At 45.8% G+C, this 23,084-nt stretch overlaps 8 protein-coding genes across 8 annotated transcripts; 4 read left to right on the top strand and 4 right to left on the bottom strand.

Moving 5' to 3' along the window:
* Positions 1-2,234: 2,234 nt before the first annotated feature.
* FOXG_17306 (uncharacterized protein) lies at positions 2,235-5,034 on the top strand. Its single transcript, XM_018397311.1, has 2 exons — positions 2,235-4,107; positions 4,234-5,034. The coding sequence occupies exons 1-2, from the start codon at positions 2,333-2,335 to the stop codon at positions 4,814-4,816; spliced, it is 2,358 nt and encodes a 785-aa protein (XP_018258117.1). The 5' UTR covers positions 2,235-2,332; the 3' UTR covers positions 4,817-5,034.
* A 3,134-nt stretch (positions 5,035-8,168) lies between these two features.
* Positions 8,169-8,459, bottom strand: FOXG_17305 (uncharacterized protein; the record flags this gene model as incomplete). Its single annotated transcript, XM_018397310.1, has 2 exons — positions 8,169-8,208; positions 8,278-8,459. The coding sequence occupies 2 exons, from the start codon at positions 8,457-8,459 to the stop codon at positions 8,169-8,171; spliced, it is 222 nt and encodes a 73-aa protein (XP_018258116.1).
* A 2,156-nt stretch (positions 8,460-10,615) lies between these two features.
* Positions 10,616-11,247, bottom strand: FOXG_17304 (uncharacterized protein; the record flags this gene model as incomplete). The annotated part of the gene is made up of 1 exon (XM_018397309.1): positions 10,616-11,247. The coding sequence occupies one exon, from the start codon at positions 11,245-11,247 to the stop codon at positions 10,774-10,776; it is 474 nt and encodes a 157-aa protein (XP_018258115.1). The 3' UTR covers positions 10,616-10,773.
* Positions 11,248-12,471: 1,224 nt separating this feature from the next.
* Positions 12,472-13,663, top strand: FOXG_22743 (uncharacterized protein). Its single transcript, XM_018403155.1, has one exon. The coding sequence runs from the start codon at positions 12,778-12,780 to the stop codon at positions 13,153-13,155; it is 378 nt and encodes a 125-aa protein (XP_018258114.1). The 5' UTR covers positions 12,472-12,777; the 3' UTR covers positions 13,156-13,663.
* Positions 13,664-14,512: 849 nt separating this feature from the next.
* Positions 14,513-15,442, bottom strand: FOXG_17303 (uncharacterized protein). The gene has a single exon (XM_018397308.1). The coding sequence runs from the start codon at positions 15,374-15,376 to the stop codon at positions 14,582-14,584; it is 795 nt and encodes a 264-aa protein (XP_018258113.1). The 5' UTR covers positions 15,377-15,442; the 3' UTR covers positions 14,513-14,581.
* Positions 15,443-15,840: 398 nt separating this feature from the next.
* Positions 15,841-16,650, bottom strand: FOXG_22742 (uncharacterized protein; the record flags this gene model as incomplete). Its single annotated transcript, XM_018403154.1, has 2 exons — positions 16,152-16,650; positions 15,841-16,032 (listed from the first exon to the last, which is right to left on the bottom strand). Exons 1-2 carry the CDS (start codon positions 16,620-16,622, stop codon positions 15,841-15,843), a joined length of 663 nt encoding a protein of 220 aa, XP_018258112.1. The 5' UTR covers positions 16,623-16,650.
* A 423-nt stretch (positions 16,651-17,073) lies between these two features.
* On the top strand, positions 17,074-17,446 carry FOXG_17302 (uncharacterized protein; the record flags this gene model as incomplete). The annotated part of the gene is made up of 2 exons (XM_018397307.1): positions 17,074-17,151; positions 17,207-17,446. 2 exons carry the CDS (start codon positions 17,074-17,076, stop codon positions 17,444-17,446), a joined length of 318 nt encoding a protein of 105 aa, XP_018258111.1.
* A 2,361-nt stretch (positions 17,447-19,807) lies between these two features.
* On the top strand, positions 19,808-21,800 carry FOXG_17301 (uncharacterized protein; the record flags this gene model as incomplete). The annotated part of the gene is made up of 4 exons (XM_018397306.1): positions 19,808-19,868; positions 19,924-20,267; positions 20,327-21,147; positions 21,206-21,800. 4 exons carry the CDS (start codon positions 19,808-19,810, stop codon positions 21,798-21,800), a joined length of 1,821 nt encoding a protein of 606 aa, XP_018258110.1.
* Between the last annotated feature and the right edge of the window lie 1,284 nt (positions 21,801-23,084).

Below are 23,084 nucleotides of genomic sequence, written 5' to 3'. Positions count from 1 at the left end.
TATGGCTTCTAGGTTAAGAGGAGTAAGTCTAGCTCCTCTAAAACCCCCTTAGATATTACTTTCTATAAAAGTAGCTTTAAAGGCAGTATAAAAGGCTAGGAAGAACTTAGTCTTAGAAATATAAGTTATAAAGTATCTAATTAAATGCTTTATTTCTTAACTATAAGCCTGTTTTAGTACTATAAAGTACCTAATATTAAAAGGCTAAAGTAAGTAAGATATATAAGGCAGTATATAAAGTATAATAATCTTATTATCCTAGTAGTATCTCTTAAAGTTAGTAAAGTAATAGCTTTTATAGCTATTAAGGATTAAAAGATAATAAGTACTAACTAATTAGTTACTTATAGACTAATTAAAGTACTTTAACTACTTAAGACCTAGCTTATTATTTATTTACCTATTTTAGCTTATTATAATAACCTAATTAGCTAGGAGGTTACTTTCTTAGTACTAATTTATAAGGTAATATTAGCCTATACTAATAATAAATAATATAATTAACTGGCCTTTTATATTAATTACCTAGATTACTATAATTTATTCCTAATTTCTAGGCTATACTAATTTTAGTCTTCCTTGCCTTTCTAAACCTATAATAACTATTCTAGCTATTATAAGGCCTATTATAAAGCCAGTCTTATTAAAGTTCTAGATATTATCTAATTAGATATTATACTTTATAATTATATTCTATATAAGCCTAAACTAGCTATAAATAATAGTTAAATCTTTATATTTAGCTCTTTAGTAGTTATATCTCTAAAATAAATATATCTTTAGCTTTAGTTATTACTTTATAAAGTTATAAGCCTAGCGCTTGCCAATAAGTAATATATTATAATTAGTAAGAAGAAAATTAGCTATTTATTCTATAAAACGTAGTTATGCAGGAAATCCTTGCAAATCTAAATTAAAGAGGAATTAAACTATTATTTATTCCTCTAGATTAGATAGTTTCTAGGAGTTTAGGATATAATTATATTATAATTAAATGCCATTTTAACGGCAATATAGCTTCTAATAGTTAACCTTATAGATATTTAAAGCGTATTAGAGACTTAATTTAGGGTTATTTTAAAGGGCTTAAAGTGCAAGAAGGATTCTAGCCTTATCTAAAGGTTATAATATCTTTAGTGGTTAAGAAGTATCTAATTAGATGAAAATATTATAGGATAAGGGATTTTTGGTATACTTGCTTAGATAGTGTATTTACTTATTAACCACGTTACTAGGAATAATTTACTTTATAAAATTAGAATTATTTTATTTAGAGTAACTATTTACTTTTTCTCTTATAGTAATAAAGAATCTCTTTATTGCTATTCTACAGCTCCTATTAACTTCTATATCTCCGAATACTTGGTTACACCTTCCGTCCATTAGCACGTACTCCTATTATTCTCCCGTCTCTGAGAACAGCCGACCAGCGGCATACCTAATGCCAGTGTCGTTTTTAAGAACGTGATTTGCAGTTAGGACTAGGGCTTTGAGCATGACGTCTTAAATCACTCTCAGAGCTAGGAGGTAACTCCAATTAGAGCATGACGAGAGACCTAATAATTAATGGTTAAGAGACTGATATTCAATTATCTGCTCTTTTAGAGTAAAGAGAGCTAAGGTCAGGTACTTCGGGAGTATCGGCAGAATCCTACCTGCACTAATAAAAAAGTGACTAACAAATCAGAGGCTGCAAAGCTGAAGCGTCCATAAGGACGATGCGCCCCTATCAATTCTTGATGTGTCCCTATTAATTGCCTATTTTTATTGTTAATGTATTCCTATAGCTAGGCGCATTTTGCCTTTGATTTAAACTAGTCTGCTCAAAAGGTCCAGTCTTCAGAGGTCCAAAGGCTAATCTTGCCGGCTGATTCGCGGGTTAAGCTCATCTGTTTATATAGGGAATCGGGTAGTTGCGTAGTTGGTTAAGTGTCCGACTATTAATTATTAAATGTAGGTGTGTATTAATGATGTATCTTGTCGGTGTCTTGCTAAGGTAATGATCCCCTTTTAATCCTTCCCAATCTGGCTTAGCTTTACCGATGACAAGCCAAACGGTCACATCCTGAGGCCATCACATTTAGCACATACTGACCCTTACAGCAACTTGAAAACTTTGGATCTTACACACAGGTTTAGTCGCTTGCCCCTTTTAGGCTATTCTGCCGACAATGACCGCCCGCCCCAGCCTCCTTTTCCTGCGCCAAGGCTTCATGGTAGAATCTCAGGCCTGGAAATTCTCGGGTCAACGGCGTCTGGGCCTTTCTCGAATCTGGAGTAAGCATTTCTGCGAACCACATTTTTTCTTTCGATCCGACGTGGCCTGCTGAACATGGCGTGCAAAACCTGCCGCACTCGCAAAATAAAGTGTGATCGAACGCGGCCTGTGTGTCGGAACTGCAGGCTGCGGTCGATCCAATGCACGTATGATGGCGAGAGACGAACGCGACGCCGTACTCCCGTTGGTGCCCGGCCGTCAATCTCCACCGGTTCTCGGCACCAGTTGGTAGATGGTGACGACTTGCAACGTTACCACGCAGCGACAGCTCTGGACCCGCCACCGACGTCGATGAGCAAGAATGAGGACCGACGCGAGCTCTGGCAGCCGGAACAGAACGCTACAGTGAACCGGACTATTTTTAACGGCAATACGTCCTTCTGTGACCCAGCTACTGGAGTACCCATCCAAGGTTTGTCTGCCCAGTCACCGATTGATCCTGGCGCCGTCCGTCAAAGTCCAACTAGCTCAGATGGCAGTTCGGGTACACTTCTGGACAGAATACTCCAGGGCAACAGTGCTGAGTCTCTCAATGTGAGAGATCCAGCCGTATGGATCCGAGCGACGGGTGGAGATGAGTACACCGGGCCATCATCTGGAATTTCCACTATCTCGGACCTGGGCTTGAAGTGGGCGCGTGATCGAGTTTCCGATTCAGGCCGACTTTGCAAGACTGTCCAAGATATTCGAAATGGCCTTCTCAGCCTTCTTAGACAACCCAAATGTATACCACCAAACCCGCTCTTGACGCCTCCGGTATCGTCCAACTTAAAGCATATTCCGCAGTCACGCGTCAAGAGATATGTGGAGGCTTACTTCTCGACTGTGCAAAGCATCTTTCCAGTTCTGGACCAAGAGAAATTTCAGGCCCAACTAACTCTCCGTGGCACTGACTTGGACGGCGAGTTGCCTTCGTGGAAGGCCTTATTGAATGCAGTTTTGGCATCTGGCTGTCGTGCGGCACTCTCGGAGGAGACGGCAGAGTCATTTCAGGAATCTGGCCGTGAATCATGGGGCTACTTTCAAAATGCCTTGTCTTACGAAACCGCAATCATTCACGGCGCGACAGATTTAATGGCAGTTCAGGCCCTGGCCGTCATGACCGTCTTTGCTCAGGGGCTCTCTAGTCCCCAAAGGCTTGAGTACACGCTCTCTTCCATTGCTTATCGGCTTGCCCAAAGTCTTGGGCTAAATTGCCACCCACAGCCGGGGTGGGGTTTGTCTGAAGACGAAATACAGGAGAGAAACCGCGTATTCTGGGTAATATACTGTCTTGACAAGACGATTGCTTTACGATGTGGCCGACCCTCGATGATCCACGATGATGAAATCAGCTGCTGCTTTCCTCGTGGCGTGCAGATAGCCCGAAGCCCGGGAACCGGCCTAGACCCTCAGGAGAACAGTCCAATGTTTGATTTCTTCTTGTGTTTTACGAGGCTCTCCCGTATTTGTGGCATTATATCGCGCCGGCTCTATTCAGCAACCGCGCTCTATTCGTCTTCGAGTCACCTCTTGAGCATACTGGACCAGCTGTTGCAAGATTTGGAATCATGGCGACGAACGATCCCAACGGAAATTCAACCAGGCAAACCGCTTAGATGGAAATGTAACACGCGAGGGCTATCGCAGATGCAGCTTGTTGTCTTGCACTCCTCTTACTACTACGTTTTATGCGCTGTCTGTCGTCGGTTTACCCCCTTGTTTATCTATAACGAGGAGAGTGCCCAGGACTCTATTCCCCCAAAGATACATACAACGCACATTGAAGCAGCAAGGTCTATTGTGCTACTCACTAAGCACCTTGATGTAGAGAGCTTCACTCCCGTCTGGTATGTTCTTATCCCCAAGCAATATGTTACAATTTCGCTTCTCTATTCCCCTAGCCCTTCTTATCTTGCTCGTTCGGCCTTAATGTTAATACGGTCCGGGCTTCTTTCTAATCATCTCCACTAAAGGCTTGTGTTCTATTACCCTTTAACGGCTCTTACTACTATTTTTCTTCATGTCATATCCAACCCGTTCAACGAGTCAACTCAAAACGATATTGCTCTGATGGAAGTCATCATCGGCTTCTTTGGCCGCCTGGAATATGTCACCTCTGGTGAGGCTGCTTTCACCAAAATGACCGAGCTTGTTCGCCAAGCACGTAGCGTTACGGACAACGCTACCCGTGCTCATTCAAACACTAGGAGCCCGGAGCCTCAGAGAAAATGTAGACCAGGCCTGGCACTGCCAGCGGATCCTATGGATACGGAGGAAACGCCACGGGAGCTAACGGATGACAGCACTACGCAAAGCTACCGCATGTTGTCAAGTCACCCCTCGACCAACTGTGCACAAACTGCTGTCCCTTCTGCAGAGACCGAATCTCTTGGAGCCTATAATCCAGGAAACACAAATGCCAACCATGGATTAGGGATTTACAATGAGACCACTTCATCTCACACCCTATACAATGATGTGATGGGTCTTTTGGTTTCGTCGGGCGAGGTACTTGATGAAAGTTGGCTGGGGAATTGGGTGCCGGCAGGTTACTAGCACCAGGTGCAATATGCTGTCTAGTCTTATGTATCATGCGGGCGTCGTAAGGGAAGAACTCTACAGAGCATACTCGTTTTATCTATAATGAATTTTACAGGTAGATATTGCAGTATATAAGTGAGATGTTAGCGATGTACATTCCTCGTCTCGCCAGCCACGTTCTGTGGCTGTGTGTCACCTACCTACTTCTATGGAACAGCTTAGGGATTCGGGAGTTTGCCATTTATTAAAGGTATAATTGAATTAAGTGAAAATCAGGGATTATAAGTCGTTAAAGAGACATGATGAATCCATAACACATGTATCGAGACCTCAAAGTTACGGCAACCCGTTGACGACTAGCCGCTCATCCCCGAACCCGAGCCCGAGCCCGAGCCCGAGCCTATGATGCTAGACTCACCCCCCGTGTTAGATTTGCAGGGTAGCTCTTGCCGGGCTTGCCGCTCTCCGCATCAAAGGAACGAAAGGCGTCAATAAGTCTCACTGATCAGCTCAGATAGGTTACCGCCCTGAGAGATTGGCTTACGCATAAATGAACATGAGCCCAATTGGGATTAATAGGCGGAGAATCACTGCCTGTGCACTTTATGGAACAATATGCCACACCTTATTGCTGGAGGCTCACTTGCACTGGCTGAAGCATTGTTGTTGGAGGAAACAGGCCACCGATGACGTTATAGCAGGCTCCTGTTCTCTCCGACGTTTCCGTCGCTGGTTATTCCAGACAATAACAGGCGGACATAAAAGCAGCCATGGAACAGTTACAGGATGAGGTATGTAAGTTGAATTCAAAATAGTTTGGCTCCATCCGCCTTGCGCCGCCGTTTGTAATAATACCATCGCCTTGATAACTACACAAGCATCTAACTCTGTCTGGCCAGATTAGTTTCTATTGAGAGGACTCTTGCTATTGCGAAAGCTATTGCCTTAGAGACTATTTCCGAGAGACCTTTGCAGCTTCTGCTCCCTGATCTTGGACCATTCGACTCACATCAAGAGGAAGAGCGGGCATAATGGAGACGAAGGGGGAATGTAACTGTGGCGCAGTCAAGGTGACATTCCGATTCACTGGCGACCAGCCGTTGGGCTCTATCCTTTGTCACTGTATCAACTGCAAAAAGTCGAGTGGTTCTAGTAAGTCCCAACTTTTCTGGGCGATGCTTGCTTGAATTATATGTCTGACGGCATTGGAACTAGTTGGATCAAACTTCATGATCGTACCGAGAGAGACGTTGTTAGTGGAAGGACAACTCAATAGTTATTTGGATAATAACTGCGATTCTGGCAATGTTCTAGAGCGCCGGTTTTGTGGAGTTTGCGGAAGGTAATGGCCTTGTGAATACTTGATAAATCCTTCTATTACTAACGCGTGTTCCAGTCCTGTGGTAGCATATACAAAAGCACTTGGTGACTCACTCTGCAGTAAGTTGATCTGGAATACAGCCATGAGCTACAGGCACATTTTTTGCTGAATTCAACATATAGTCGTACGTACCGCTATATTTCCAGTTTCTATCCCGCCTGTGGCCCATACCTATTTGGAGGAAGCACCTGGTTGGATGCCTCATGTGGAAGGAACGACTCTTTTCAAGAGAGCATTTGGAGGAAGTCAAATTTAGATGGTGTGTTGGTTTTCGGATGTGAGCACCCGCATATTGGAGCTTCGTGGAACAATGGAACCTTGTGTATTTACCGATGAAGACACCGATCCGTGGCTCCGTAACAGTCACTCTCGTTATAGCTACATTAATTCACTCTGTAAATACGGCGAAGTATGGTGCCTCGTGTGAACATTCTTGGTACGTCGGATGTCCGCCAAACCAATTCAGAGGACATAACTGCATAAATGCGGCCAGAACCGACTAGGAATCGATTAAATCAACCAAGCAAGACTTGTTTCCGTATAACACAGGTTTATAAGTGTTATGATGAATGAAGATTCCGAGCCTGACAAACTGCAGACTTTGAAAAGAGACTGTTGATTGTCAGCTGAGACGCGACCCCTCCGACCCACCTCCCTCATGACTCTGGGGGATTCGAAAGACCAGGAGCCGCAGGGAGTGGTCAACACAGGAAGCACTATGAAACGGCCCCGAGCGAAACATGTATTCGGTGAGTGCAATGCTTGGGGGGTCTGGTGCAATGTTTCGTTGCCTTCTCCCCGCTCCTCACCCTGATCTCCATAGCATCCACTGACAAGGTGATCCGGCAGCTCCAGCCGGGAAACGACAGGAGGATTTGCACGGAATCTGGTCAAGATCCAAGATTGTCGCCAGTTTCAGAACTTCCCAGCCACACATCGCCCCTTTCTTTCGGCTAAGACTTTTGGAGCAGAAGCTGACACGAGGCGCGCTTCCTTTCCCAATAATAGAAGCATTGAAAATAGAGACTGAAAGGGCCGTATTTTGGCAAAGAATATCGCGGTGCCGAGCTAAATTTAATGCATAATTGAGCGTTGCCCCTATTATGGGCCTGTGTACTAGAACGGTAGGCTGCGATTGATCCAAGTATGTCCTTCTGTCCTTGATTAATGGAGCGGCCATCCAAGGTTTGTTTGTCCAGTTGCGGATTAACCCTCCCGCCATCCTCTATATTCTAACTAGCTCATATTACAGTTATCTGGGTATGCTGCCAAACAGGATACTCCTGGGCGACCATGCTGATTGCCAAGAGGTCAAAAGAATTTTCCATTCAGAACTAAAACTGAGTTAATTGCAGAATCAATGAGATAAAATTTAATATATTGAAATTTATAATCTGTTTATATGACTTATTACTAGTTAGAGATAAGTCACTGGACTACTTTAGTGATAGAAGTTTATTGATGCTGTTCATCACGATTGACAACAAATGACTCATGAGCAAAGTCGAATGAGTCCCTGGCCGATTCTCAAATACTGGAAGACAGTATCTTGGGCTTTCAAGTATTTCTCTAGTCTTATTGAATTTGTTATACGCCGAGATGAAAAGCTGAACTGCCGTGCAGCATCTCTCGCAGCAATAGCTCGTCAGCATAGCGCCGTATGATGCACATTGCTCAGCAGGAACCTATAAAGTAATCATTTCGCCAACACTGCAGAAATTGGGGCTGTATCCTATTTTATGGTTAGGAATCAACGTTCAACAACCAAATGACATTACATAACGATGAAATCTTACCGCAATGACCTGCATAAAACTGATCCGAACACTTGCCGTGGAATCTAAAGAGTCCAGCTTAACATAGCAAGCAAAGGGAGAGTTTATCTTTTTCCCGTTATGAAACTCTATCTCTCCGGTCCCGATAATCGAGAGTTCTGGTATTCCGTCGTTGCCCAAGAATACCTTAAGGACACAATGCTTTCTCGATTTAACCGCAGACCATGCGTTGTCTCTGCTTTTGGAAATCTCTGTTATGGAAGTTAGACCACATCTTGGGCAAAAATAGTAACATCAGAGAAACGAAAATACCTGTGAACCCTTTGAAAGTTCCGTTCGCCGTAATCCACACAGCGTCCTTGGTGAAAACTTCAGTAGCCATTCGAGTGCCAGCATCTAACTCCCTGGAGTCGGCAAGCTCGTAGAAAGTTGCAATCAGGTCCTTGATGTGTTGGCTCACACTGTCGGACAGCCATTGGGCACCTTCAGTTGAGTAATGCATAGGTAAGGGGAAAGAGATATTCACTTTAAATGAGTACAATAGCGAAAATGTGAAAAATTGACGATGGATGCTCACTTTCAGATGCGGGACAAGTGCTGATATGGTGATGGGAAGAAAAAACCCGCTGGCAAAGCTAACGCCGTATTTCCTGTGAACGGGGCCGGCTTCGGTATTTGGAACAGAACCGAGGAGATGCGACTTGGGTTGCCTTCTCTCCAGTGACAATGCTTTCGATAGGGGCAAGCTCGTTCTCATGATTCCACTGCAGTAGCTCAGCGTTCTGGGAATAGTGCCGGGCTTTTTCGTGCCTCGGGCTCGGGCTCGGGCTTGGTTGGAGGTTTCCAGTCGTATCTACTTCCCCGTGGACCTCATATCTCCACATTTTACGAGACACGGTATCTTTACCCAATAGGAAGAACTACAATGCAAGCGAGGTCGGCTTTGATCCAGGTTCATACTAGTAAGTTTTATCCAATAAGGAGAACGATAATACGAGCGAGCTCTATTTTATAGCATTTCGGTTGGGGACTTAACTTATACTAGTGAATGCAAGCCGTAGGCGCTTCGAAACGAGTTGAAAGTCAACCAACTTAAACGGTTCCTGAACGGTTCCATCAGTTACCTCGCGGTCAAAGTCTTTACTCCTTCCTTGTACATAATACACTTACTGATCTGTTCCTTTCTCATAAAGAAGCTTACCAAACTGCAGCTCTAACTTCTAACTTCTTCGAACCACCGACATCGCTACTTTTCCCTGTCTCATTTTCAATTTCACTGTTTTTCTTAGTGGGAGAAGTTAATTCCTAGAACATGGATTTTGATTCCCTAAACCTCGTCCAACTTGAGCATGATCTGACCAAGAAAACAGCGGAACTTGCTTCTCTCGTTAAGCCAATCTGTACTCAACTATTTTCTCAGTTGAACTATCCTGGCGTGCCGCATGTAAAAGATGAAGCTGCTGCATCGCTGTTGGACTACATGCACAGGAGAGCTGTTCAGATCGGCGTCACCACTTGACACTCCCATTTCTGCGCAAGGTTTCCGATTGGGCTATACCGAAAGACTGTTATGTTAACAAACCATGTAGTCGGATTAAAATCAAAGCAATTTCTGGCAGCCGACAGCTGGCACATCCCGGCCATCCAGTTGAGGTCCAGGGATATGCCGGGTTGTTCACTTGGCTGATTATCCAGTACGACGACCTAGTTGGGCAAAGCAACGAGATGGTAAAAGAAGTTAGAAGTTAGAGCTGCAGTGTGGTACCCGATATGAACCACGGCGCGATCGACATCTGGTTCTTCCTACCTCGCTTTATCAACGACCTCGATCAAGCGCCACAGGTTTTAAGGAAATTGCAGTCCAGTAGGTTCATAGCCTTAGCTAGAGGTAAGTTCTCTTTGTCACCTTGCCTCTATATGTGGCTATTGGTCACCTGTTGGTGAAATCCAGGGGCTGTCAATCTTGAAAGTGCGACCAAGGTCAATAACGTAGTACGCCTGCTGAACCTGACCGGGACAACGGAGGGCCTCTCCATGGGGAATCTAGTGGTGAACTAGGAGGTGGGTACTGCATGGTAAAGTAGCCTTCGACTCAAAGACACAGATTGGTTCAATGAGGCTTGATTCGGCTTGTATAAAGATGCGGGAGCGCGATAGGAGTCTTGCTTAGGCTTCAATATCAACCTCTTGCGTTAACAATACTTTAAACTAGTACCATTCAACCCTTCTTTTTTTTTATTGAACTAGACTTAGGAGAGAATCTTTACACCTATTCAATTCGACTGATGTAAGGTGAACTTATGCATTCGTGGAACTTGTTCATGAGTACAATATGGCACAGGTGTAAATTGAAATCCATCTATGGCTTATAACGCGAAGTATAATCTCCGTCAACTCTTCATGGCTATCTGCCTATTTTAACTCGTTACGCGTATTCTTCCCTCGCTTCCTTTACCTTGCCCGCTGTTAAAAAGCAACTCCAGTAGTTTTGCTAGGGCTTTCACGAAGGTGACTTAGCGGATTTGATTGCGCTCGCTTGGGAGGTGGAAAGATTTCGACGCCGTACTTGATCAAGTCTTGCGATCCCAATAAAGACTGTTCCGACAGGCTTACTATATCGAGTGTCAGGACCTGTAGCACCGGTGGTGCTGATTCCCCACCTGGTCGAAGCGTCAAGATTGGTGATATCATGGGTGAATGACACCTCGTCCCGCGATGGGGTCTTTTTCCACCTTGAGAAGCTCTTGCTTGGGTCGAGTTGCATTCAAGATGAGACGACTTCATATGCCTTGAATGCAACAGTCGACCCGTCCACCCTATAGCTCTCTTGGGTCTTCGGGTGTAATTTCTTTCTCATCGGCTATGAAGCCCTTGTCTAGTGGAGAAGCGCTTATCGGTACCCAGGTCAAGCATGTTGGATTCTCAACACATACAGAGCCGTGGCCCACGCCCACATAGTGACACGTTGTCGCTGTCGCTGTCAACAGACAACAGCTACCTGCCGGAGACGTTGTCGTTGATAGCTTGGGCAGTCGTTCGACGTCCTCTGGGAAGTCGTTGAAAGGGACCTGGCCACTGTACCCGGCTCTGTCATAAAGGGAGACAACAGATCTGTCCTGTATGCCATCTAAATGGGTGTCTGCGGGGCTGCCAGTCTGGCCTGCCTGAGAAGGCGCCGCCGCGAGGACTGCACTGGCTAAGGTAGATGCTGTAGCCCTCTCCTGGAGTGGAATGAGGCTGGCTTTAATGAGTACCCCGAGCACCGCGAGAGGAACAAGGTTCTTGTGCATGATGGAAGGGTTTGCTTCGGGGAATTCGAACAAAGATTTCTAGAGTAATTGACATTGGTAGATAGAGTTAACGAGTAATCACTTCCGAGGGCAATCCTTTATACTTGGCTGGCCAGCTTACTCAGGGAAAAAAAAAGCCGCTCTTCATCTCATTTACCTCCGGCATGTATATGCCCTGACATGTCCAGCTATTGTATATCTAAGACGGCATCTGACTGGTGGGCAAGTATTAAGGGGGAGAGCGTTTTTGGCTGTTCCCAAGTCCGAGCCAAATGCCAACAGCCACTTGTCTCGAGAATTCCGCGTCTTGTTTATCAGCGGTTCCCCTGGCAGGTGCCAGTGTAGCAAAAGAGGACGGTCTGCACGCTGTCCATAATGACATCGCCGCAGGCGACGGAATCCGAATAAGTCACGCGGCGCCGACCTGAGCCTGATACGCGTTAGTGCCCAAAATAGAAGCTCAAAGGATGGTCGATAGTCTTCCCTGTGATGGCGGCGGCTGAAAATTCCGCCCTCGGTCGTCACTCGTATTGTGGTTCTTCCTATTGGGTAAAAGCTTGCTAGTATGAATCACTCACTGGATCCTACAAACCCAACCCTCCCGTATTGAGGTTCTTTCCGGGTCAAGACGCTGTGCTTACAAATGTTAAGATATAAGGCTCACAGACAAGGAGGCACTTCAAACTGTAGAATCGTATCCATACACCCAGTTGGAGTGCTTATTCTATAACCGACATCTAAACGACCGAAGTCTATATCTGAATTCCGGCTAGCTAGACCTTAAGGGAGAGGCATCCTAATATGACCGACTCTGTAACCCTTTTATGTACAGTATTGAACACTTCCACCTTCCGCTCCAAAATAACTTGCTCTTTCGAAAGTCTAGGGTGGGGACCTTCGGGTACATCGCTCTACTTCGTAAGCAGACATTTGGTCGGAATGAGGTCGTATTATGGGTGCGTATGCGATTTCTGGTTGAACGGGCGGGTACTCAGAAGTACCGCTGCTGCCTAAAGGCTTGAGTGGGGATACGGGGAAATGGAGACAGATTGGCAATGCGAGCAGAGAGTACTCCAACATGAAACTACACGAGGATGCGGGCGACTGCTGGCCGCCAGTTATGTACACAGTGTTCAAAAGTACGCGGGTTCGTCGTGTGGGGCTATCTCTCATTGATAATAATTGTTATGAGAGAGGTAGTTGCCATTGTTCAATACTGTACCTAACTAAGTCATCTTCTATCACTTTATATGACATGCATTTGGCCTTTACCTTAATAGTAGCTGCGGAACCATCAAGTATTAATTCTCTATTTATCTGTTTACCCAGTTTTCTCATCTAAGACGGCGAGTGCTCAACTCTTACTCGATACCAAAAGATGAAGGCATTCCAGTAAGATAATTCCGCAACGGGCTTGCAACTCTGAGGCATTTCCGTCCCCGAGCCCAGTCCTGAATATATTCAGCTTGAGGTCAAGGCTGTGGGCATTTGTCATTCGGATTGCCACATAGGGTCTGGCAAAAGCGACACATGGCTAACCAGAAGCCCATTACCCTCGGCCACGAAGTTGCTGGCGTCATCACCAACGTTGGACTCGACATCACCCTGTTCTGTCCTGGACATAGAGTTGCCATATCTCAGATCTGCCATCCAGTTGAAAAACGTGACTGGACTCTCAGCATCGGAATAGGTTTCGACGGCGGCTACGCCCAGTACGCGGTGACGCCTGTACGCCGGCTAATGCAGATTACGGATAGCGTCTCCTTCGCAGGCGGCCGTGGCGACGGACGCTCTGACGTCGTCCTATCATGCCGTTGCGGTCGAGGCAGGTGCGAAGTCTGGCATAACTGTTCGCGTAATCGGACTCGGCGGACTCGGAATGCCTGGCCTCGCATTCGGACTTCTTAAAGGGGCTATAGTATATGGGATTGACATCTCGAAGGACAAGTTCGAGGAGGCGCAGTGAGTGGGCGCGCACAGATATTTCAATAGCTTGACGATGCCAAGGATGTGCCCTTCGATGTAATTGTTGACTTTGTTGGCACTGGTTCCACCTTGCAAGCGGCTTTGAGCGCGGTGAAGGAGGGAGGCAAAGTGGTGGTCGTTGGCTTATCTGCCCAAATGTTAACGGTCCCAACTGAGGCCTTGATCTTGCGTATGGTGACATTATTCAGGTCTCCGAGGGTAGGTGCTGATGACTTGACTAAAGTTTTGAAGCTCTTAAAGGATGCATCTGTAAATCTATCACTTGTGGAGGTATTATTCGCTGACATACACACCAGCATTAGTACTTTAGCCAAAGGTGACGTCAAGGGAAGACTATGGACAGACCCAAGCAAAGCAGTCGACTAGGTGGATGGAGGTATTTGGCCGGCGCATTAATTCATAGGCAGGTTCAGATTTACATTAGGGTTGGTTACTCCGTTTTGATTGCCGATGTCTTCGAGTATGATGGCAGCAATGATCTCCGCATGGCATATCTACTTATATGAAATACCCACATCGACATGCATACACGCTCTCTATGTGGCTTAGAACTCCTCGTTCCTAGCGTCTTGCTCCGTGTCATATGTTACCCTAGGGCTGGCACAGCTAGTACGGAATTGACAGCCTAAACCATCGCAAGGCCGTTGTTGGTTGATGCAATTGGCCCACCTGGTGAGTGGAGAGGTGGCTTGCCTCAACCCGCATCCGTCACCACCTGGAGGTGGCTCATATATTTCTCCGCTGTCTCTTATCGATTCAACCCCTTGTTAACTACTGATACGGCGAATGCCTAGCACTTCACTCACACATTGAGGCAGCCAGGTGTATAGCCTTACTGGCTAAGCGCTAAAGTTAGAACGGCCCGATGTTGAAGTGTCTAAGTACCTTTGTATCCTGAGCCCGAGCCCGAGCCAAGAGCTGCATCAGGTACTTGAGAGATCGGAAACATAGCATTCTGAAGTTTCTAAGCTCTATTGAGTATCTCGGACAGGAAATACTTCATCAGAACCCTGTCGGAGACTGTCTAAAATAAGCCTGGCTCCCAAAGTCCGCTGAGGGCCCGTAAGCTTACCAAAGATCGTAAGATAGTTCCTTGCTTTCTACTATATCCTCCTGGAGGAAATCCTCTGCAGCTGTCTCCCTTGGGCCGCAGCATTCAGCCTCGCTGGGAGCCTTAGAGAGATTAGTGTCTTGCACCTAGAGTTAGTCTCCTACTTTACTGTCAGAAATATTCGATCGAATGGAGCAAAGTCTTTAAGAGTATGAAATGCATTATCTATTGATCACCAACGTCCACGGTCATTCAAAGGCCAGCTAGCTCCAACGCTCCGGGAAGACATTCCTGTCTCTACCAGCTGCTCGACTGCATTGTCCTATTTCCCGCCGCTAGCTCACTCGCGTAGTTAGTCCCAAGGTATCGGCTCTTCAGCAGCCAGACGGCCAGACTGAAGAGCTTCACGCTCTTGAGCTGTCCCGTGCCACCTCCCTTTCCAAGAGACACAGCGAATACGACGCTGTTGTCGGGCACATATTTTGGTAGTTCAAGCCCAGTAAGATAGGCAGGAAGGATCTTGGACAGTTGGATGACCTGATCATCCACATGCTTCGCGTTAGGCGTCTGAAGATTGCCCACGTCACCGATCACGAATATATTCTCGTACCCATCTGCTCTGAGGTCTAGTGTCTGCTTAAATCGTTTCGACGCATCAAGCATATGAGCTGGAGCGAAGTGGCTATTCGGCACTGTGCCAAATGCAGGGATGTAGACATCTACCTCAACTGTCATTTTGTTGCCGTTCTGATTGGTAATCTCGAGGATTTTGCCTCCACCAACGCCGGACTGGCAAACAGACGTGACCTGCGACGCCCGAATAACGTGGACTTTGAGCTTCTCCAGTGAACTCTTGACAGCTCGGCGTACATTGTCCCGCACTGGAGGGGAAAGTGGGAGGTCATCTTTGACAACAAGGGTGATCTCCTTCAGGCCCTTGGACGCGTATTCCTCGCCAAGCTCACCAGCCACCTCGGAGCCCGTTTGGCCTGCCCCCGCGATGACAATGGATTTAGCGAGCTTTATCTCCTGCTGCCATCGTTGAATTGACATTTTGGTTTTGTCGGTCGACTCGAGATTCTTGAACGGCATACCGCCTTTGGCGGCGGAGCCCGTGGCAATGATGAGTGTGTCGTAATGGAGTTCCCGACTAGAGTCATCCGTAACTGAGACGAGAATCAGTTGCTTGGAGGGTTCGCCAAATCCGTCAATCCGTTTGTTTGTTTGTTTGTTTGTTTGTTTGTTTGTATATTTTTCGTCTGGGTGGCTGTAACGAAGCCAAATCTCCTACTGGAGCAAAAGACGTGCTGAGCTAGCTAGGTACAGGATACCCCGCTTCCTTCACCATCCAGCATACCAATGGCACAAAAGGTGCTGTATTTCTCAAGCCCGTCACCCGTCAGCGGGTTCGAGGGCAATCTATTGTCGAACTTTTTCCACCGACCAGAATTCTCTCGCGCATCACTACATCTGCTGACGCAGTCCACAATCTCCAGTAACCAAGTTGTAGCTCGTAGTCGACTGTCGCGGCGGCAGGGAAAAACCTCGGGAAGGGATCAGAGGCCGACGGTGCGGCTTGCCTTTAAAGGAGAAAAACCCATCGCAATCGGCGTCGTTGATCGGAAGGATGTCGCTACGAATGCCCGGGGCATCGCCCTCCGATATCTAAGGCGTTCTGGTTCTGAGGTGCCGCCATTAGATCCGACAAAGGTGTTGTCAGAGAAGGCGAACTCTCCAAAATTCCTTCTCTGAAAACTGCTGTTAGGGAGCCGATAGCGTCCCCGCAGTTTTTGTGTGGTCGCGTGGCCTGCAGAAAATCCCGCTCCTAGCACCGCACTAACAGTGCGTGCCAAGAAAGAATTTTTACAGGAGAGAGTTGTTCAGCCTTTCCGACAACAAACTCGAACTGGTCTTCAGGGTATTTCTCGAAGAGTGGTGCAATGGGGTAGAATAGTTTGTCCTCTGGCAGCATGTTAGGCAAGATGCCTCTCACAGAAGCTAAACACCAGAAGAAATCCTTGTTGGGAGAAACCAAGACGACCTTAAGAGTCTTCATGGCTGGCACAGAATGCTTCATGAGGTAGTGGGCAATTGGCAGTCCGCCAATCGAAGCTCCCAAAATCACTACCGTATGTGGCTCTGTCATTTTGACCCTTGCTGGTGATTCGGCTCCTAGCGATGTCAGCCTGCGCTTTGCGGAGCGTGTTGAGGATCCAAATAGAAGAAAAGAGCCGAATAAGAAGCCAATTTCTACCGCAAGGTAGGATGGATGGGTGAGAGGTTTGTCTTGAAGGTAAGGGAAAGCGCAGCGCCAGAGCTTGATAAGCGAGTGCGTCATGTCCAAGAGCTGTGACCCAATATCTGTATAAATGGTAGTGCGACCTTGGTGAAGTTTCAATACATTGCATGACACTCCCTTTCGGTCTACTTATTATCCGACGAACTGCCGCCTAGGTCATGTTGTATTATGGCTGCGGAGTTGCGGACATACTGGCGTGCGGACCATCAAGCGCTGTAAAACCTTTTAAGTTACCAGGTCTTTAGGCAAAGCGTGCGGTTACTAGTCAAATCTCATACAGTGGGATGCAAAAAGTATTCAATCTCCTGCTAGCTCGAAACACTTGACTAGCCTAATCGGTCAAGCTGCTGGCATCCTGTAAGAAAGTTTGATTGGCTAGCCTTGTTATATTTGTGCAAGACTGACGTTTTATGCCATCTACGGGAGCTCAAATAGGCTAGTTGGGGAGTCCTTGGTAGCAGGAGGCCGAATACTTTTTGCATCAATTGGTATGGCAAATTCAGCAACGCATAAGGTCCGCGCTGCCGATATCTTCATAGCGAAAAGGCGCCTTGTCCCTGGCTATCAGGTAAGTGGATAATCCCTGCAGAATGAACCTTGTCTTAGCCTCCGTCATGCCTCAGGGAACCTCCACCAACGACCAGGGTCTCCACGGGTTCGGCTTCGGCTTCGTCGGAACCTCCAATAGGCAAAACCAAACCCACTTATCCTATTGCCGAAAGACCATGTATCCGGCTATTTTGACTCGGGCTTTTGAGAAGGCATCGTCGTGCCGCAGCTACTCGGAACCTGCGATGCTGCATACGCTTATAGCTCTGAGCTCATTCCACAAAGTGTTTGAGCTCACCGGTTGTCGCACTTAGCGCGCTTAAAGGGTTAGAGTGAATATGATGAGCAGCAGCAAAAATGTGTTGATTGATTCTCGAGTTGTCACTTGTGCAGGGTATTCCATCCCGCAAAATTACTTAAAGCACAAAGCTGGATTACTAAGGCAGTTGTTTCCTGAGGCCGTGAAGATCATGCCTACCCTACAACACCAGTCTTCTGTCTGCTGAAATATTGGTTGTACGATACCGCTAGAAGAGTGCTTTTAAATCACGAAGATAGAAGCAGATTTCCACAAGTTATAGTCTTTATCTTCGCGCTTATGGATTATTTTCAACTTGAAACTATTTATGGAGCATATGGAAGCTCTGCCAAGTCTTTTTGACGTCGTCATCAAGCCGCTTCCCGTTCATCCAACCAAGAAGATAATCCCCTTCTATCTTAACCAAAGGATGTTGTTAGAACGAGATTGCTACTACTTTCAGTTACGCAAGTCGCCTAGGCTAGCTAGTTAGAAGAGACAAGCGAGCGCAGGAAGGCGGATGAAATTGCGTCTGGAAAAAGTGTGATGGAATTTCAACACGAATAGCGTAATCTACTAATCCCATACCGTTCTTCAGGGAATATTAAAGCCACCAAATCGTGGGTCTTCTCAGAAAGAAGCTTTTCAGGCTCAAAACACAACGTGGCTCGGTGGTAAGAACTGAGTCTGCTATGGAATGTAGGGATTTTGAAGTACCTCTTCGTATAACTTGAGTTCTTCAGCGTAGACTACTGTGATTCTTACCAATGACTGTTCAATACGATGTATAAGCCCGGGAGTCTAGATGCTAGGTCTCCATAAAGAGAATTGATAATATCCATGTCATATTGATGCGGCAGAAGAGTCGCGAACTGTCTGCTGGATATGGCTCTATAGCTTAGGGGCGGGTTGGATAAGCATGAGGGTGCTGCTTATATAAGAATTGTTGATCCATTAAGCTCTTAGGGTGAAGAGGTCTGCTGGTGGCAGGTCGAAAAGGTGATCGAGATTTTTAGGATAAGTTGATCTGCATCGAGTACGAGGATACGTCGTATGCTTAGGTCTATCTTGTGCATTCTGAAACACCCTATTATGAGTAAACAGCCACGATAATATCTAATGCTGTCGGGATGAAGGGACATGGGTGTCTCTTCAACGACCTCCTTACCCAGGGATTTAAAGGAAGATTGGTACTCAAAGGAAACATCTTCGGATACTAAGACAGAAATACGATTGTTTGAATGGTGAATCGATAGGTGGCCTCAAGAGCATAGGTGCCGCGCTCTTTGAGACGCTTGACCGTGTTGCCTCTTTGGGGTATTCGAGGTCGTGGCGACCCATGGTTGTATTGAGATGGGGTTCTTGATGTGTTGGGCGGGAGTGAGAGCTTGTGTGTGACAAAAGGTGGTGGCATGTGCTAAATGTATAGTTTGCTCCTTTGTCTGATTCAGTTGTGCCGGTTTCGGGATTGGTTTTATTCTAGCAGGGATGGAAACGGTCTTATACAGAGATAGTCTGTAGACACTAAAATCATGTTATCACTTTGGAACCGACTCCATAACTAGTACAACCTGTTCTAAATAGCGACGAGATAACCATGATGGCATTACAGCAGAGTAACCCTCCGAGCAACAATGCAATGCATCGACTTCGTCACATCATTCCGAAGGCATAAGTCAAGAAGGTGAGCGTCATGCTGACGCCCGTTCACGTCATCCAAGAGTGGATCAGAAGTGTCTTCATGAGATGCGGCTGGACAGGCATCTGACCGTCACGCGGCGACGGTTGGTGAGCCATTTCACGGGAAAATTTAGAATGGAGCAGAGTTGGCTCTCGGAGGCTGAAAGGGCCTAATCTAGTTGCAAATCCATCGTTGACACTATGTACAACGATCTACAGGGCTTAGTGAACAACGCATCGCTGGTGACGAAGCCGAACTACGGTGCTGAACCCCGAGCAGCATAAAAGTCGAAGTGGCTCTTCTTACCAGGATAACGGAGTTGCCATCCCCATGAGCTCCCCCTGCCGCATTTGGACATGCAGGCATGTAGGCTGCACAAGCCACACCGAAGCCGAAGCTGACGCCGAGGGAAGCCCGACATCGAATATCATGTCGCTAACCCACCTTAGAGTTCAAGCTTATAGGACATAATGAGGGATTTATACTAGTGAGTGTGAGCTGTAAGTCAAGGGATCGGGGTGACGGAAGCTAGGGCTGACGGGAACCCGGTCCCATGACTTAAGCCGCCGCGTGGCTGCTAAATAAACATAAAGTCCTGGGAAGGACAATCTGCGACGTGCTGATGACCACTTCTAGTCATTCCTCGGAGAATTACTTACATAGATTTTATTTATTGTCACGACGGCCAAATACACAATGGGCTTATACACCAAGCTCCCCGAAGACATCCAGGATGTGGATGTGATTATTGCTGGAGGTAAGCGTGAACTTGATCAATTCGTCTCAAGCCAGATGCTCAAAATGGTTGCCAGGTGGGACAGCGGCGTGTATCGTAGCAGGAAGACTTGCCGAAGCCGATCCCAGCCTGCGCATTCTGGTTATCGAGGGAGGCCAGAATAATTATAACGTTCCCAATATCATCCACCCAGCTTTCTCCATGGCGCATCTTTCACCAACCAGCAAGACAACGATGTTCTATAAGGGCAATAAGGCGAAGCAACTCGCCGATCGTGAGCCCATCGTTGCATCAGGAGGTGTCCTAGGCGGCGGATCATCCATCAATCTCTTGATGTACACCCGCGCACAACGGTCCGATTTCGACTCGTGGAAGGCTCCTGGATGGTCTACGGAGGATCTCTGGCCATACTTAAAGAAGGTAAGCCGAGATCATTTGAGTTAAATGCAATGTTTCCAGGTTGACTAATATTGCCACAGCTCGAAACGTACCATGGCAAGGGCGAAAAGGATCATCACGGCTACGACGGGCCTATTCATGTGTCCAATGGCACATTCCGCGCCTCTGCCTCGGAAGACGACTTCATTAAGGCTGCATCAGAGGTCGGCTGGCCGGAGATCATGGACTTACAGTCTTTAGATGCTAATAATGGGGTTGGTCGCTGGCTGCGGTATGTCTCACCAGATGGCAGGCGACAAGACACAGCGCACACCTACCTCCATCCAAAACTTGAGGGCGGCAAGTATCCCAATCTACACGTTTTAGTCGAATCTAAGGCCTTGCGTGTCTTGTTCGATGAGGACAAGCGCGCAGTTGGCGTTGAATACACCCCAAACCCCGAGTTCCAGGCTGTCACCGGCCAGACGCAGCATCTGAAGCTGACCATCAAGGCGAGGAAGTTGGTTGTTGTATCTTGTGGTGCTTGCGGTACGCCACTAGTTCTGGAGAGATCTGGGCTTGGCGACTCTGGGGTATTAAAGCGCGCAGGCGTCCCAGTTGTAGTAGATTTACCTGGTGTTGGTCATGAATACCAAGACCACAATGCGAGCGCCTACCCGTACAAGACAAACCTTCAGCCACATGAGACAATCGATGGGATCCTCAGCGGTCGCGCCAATATAACGAACCTCATCGAAAAGAACGATAAGATCTTGGGCTGGAACGCCATCGACGTCGCCGCCAAACTTCGACCGACAGAGACTGACATCACCGCTCTTGGCCCCGAGTTCCAAGCTGCCTGGGACCGAGACTTCAGGAACAATCTTAACAGGCCCCTAATGCTTATGGGTCTGATGTCATTGTAAGATCTCTCGAGTGTAAATAATCATTCCTTGCTCCAGTGGTGCTAACAATAACAGCTTCCTCGGTGACCATTCAAACATACCAGCTGGGCAGTACGTCACAGTCTTTAATGTTACTGCCTACCCATACTCACGTGGACATATGCACATTACGGGACCCGAGTTAAGCGATCCACTAGACTTCGATGTCGGTTTCTTCACCGACGTTCACGGCGTCGACCTAAAGAAGCAGATTTGGGCGTACAAGAAGCAGCGAGAGATTATGCGGCGCACAGCTATGTATCGTGGTGAGCTAGCGCTAGGGCACCCACAGTTTCCCGATGGGTCTGCGGCGTCATGCATTGAGACGGACACTCCGCTTAGTGATGTCCAAGATCTCCAATACTCATCCGAAGATGACAAAGCTATCGAGCACTGGCTGCGCGAGAGGGTTAGCACTACATGGCATTCGCTGGGCACGGCAAAGATGGCCCCTCGCAAGGAACTCGGCGTTGTAGATGAGCAGCTGAGTGTGTATGGCACTCAGCGGTTGAAGATTGCTGACTTGAGTATCGCACCTATGAATATGGGCGCAAATACGAACAATGCGGCCTTGGTAATTGGTGAGAAGGCTGCAGATATAATTATCCAGGAGCTAGGGCTGAAACAGTAAGGCAGATGACCTGAGGACCTTTGACTGGATACTGCCTGAGTTATATATAATTTAAGCGGATAAAGATAGAATGAAATTTTCTGGCCCTGCGACTACATACGTGTTAAAGAGACTCACAGCTCAAATAGAAGAATCCCTCGACCTATAAATAGTAACAGCTTATTAGCCTAGCCTATAATATATATAATAAGCATGCCGATTAGATAAGTATGCCGATTAAAAATCCCTTAACCTTATATCTAACTATCTAATTAATTAATTCTTAACTAAATAATATATCTTAATCTAATAAAGAGGCTTAAATCCTTCTTGCACTTTAGGCCTATTAGGCAGACCTAAAATTAAGTCTATAATAAGCTGCAAAGGTCTATAATATAAACTTCTTAACCCTCTATGCCTAATATAATAATATCTGTATATATTACAATTAGGTTTTAAAGTTATAAAAACTAAGTAATCTAGAGGAATAAGTTATAATCTAGTATATTCTTAACCTAAATTTATAAGGATTTCCTTTCTAGTATTATAATATTAAAGAAATAGTAAATTAACTGCTTACTAATTATAATATATTACTAGTTAGTAAGTATTAGGCTATTAATTTTATTAAGTAGTAATTAGAGCTTAAGATATATTTTTAGAGGAAATATAACTATTAGAGGGCTAAATATAAAGATTTAATTACTATTTATAATTATTTTAGGCTTATATAAAATATAATTATAAAGTATAATATCTAATTAGATAATATCTAGAACTTTAATAAGACTAACTTTATAATAGGCATAATATTAAGTGCTATAGTTATTACTAGCTTAGAAAGGTATAAATAGCTAAAATTAATTTAGCCTAAAAACTAAGAATAAGTTATAGTAATTTAAGTAATTAATATAAAAGGTTAAGTAATTAATTTATTTATTATAGTTATAGGCTAATATTACCTTACTAATTAGTATTAAGAAAGTAACCTCTTAGCTACTTAGGCTATTATTATAACCTAAAATAGTTAGATAAATAATAAGATAAGTCTTAAGTAGTTAAAGCACTTTAATTAATATATAACTAACTAATTAGTTAATACCTATTATCTTCTAATCCTTAATAGTTATAAAAGCTACTATTTAGCTAACTTCTAGATATATTATAAAGAAAATAATATTATTATTGTCACAGCTCGACCAGACTGGCCTACCCTAGACCACTAACAAGGTAGATCCGGATCACGTGGCGATACGTCTTGTTAATAGAGCCTGACCTGCCTGCAGTGCCTATCCGTAGCAATAG

Source organism: Fusarium oxysporum, genomic scaffold (assembly GCF_000149955.1).
Source record: "Fusarium oxysporum f. sp. lycopersici 4287 supercont2.44 genomic scaffold, whole genome shotgun sequence".
NCBI classification, from domain to species: Eukaryota; Fungi; Ascomycota; class Sordariomycetes; order Hypocreales; family Nectriaceae; genus Fusarium; species Fusarium oxysporum.
This window is presented reverse-complemented; position numbering and strand designations above follow the sequence as displayed.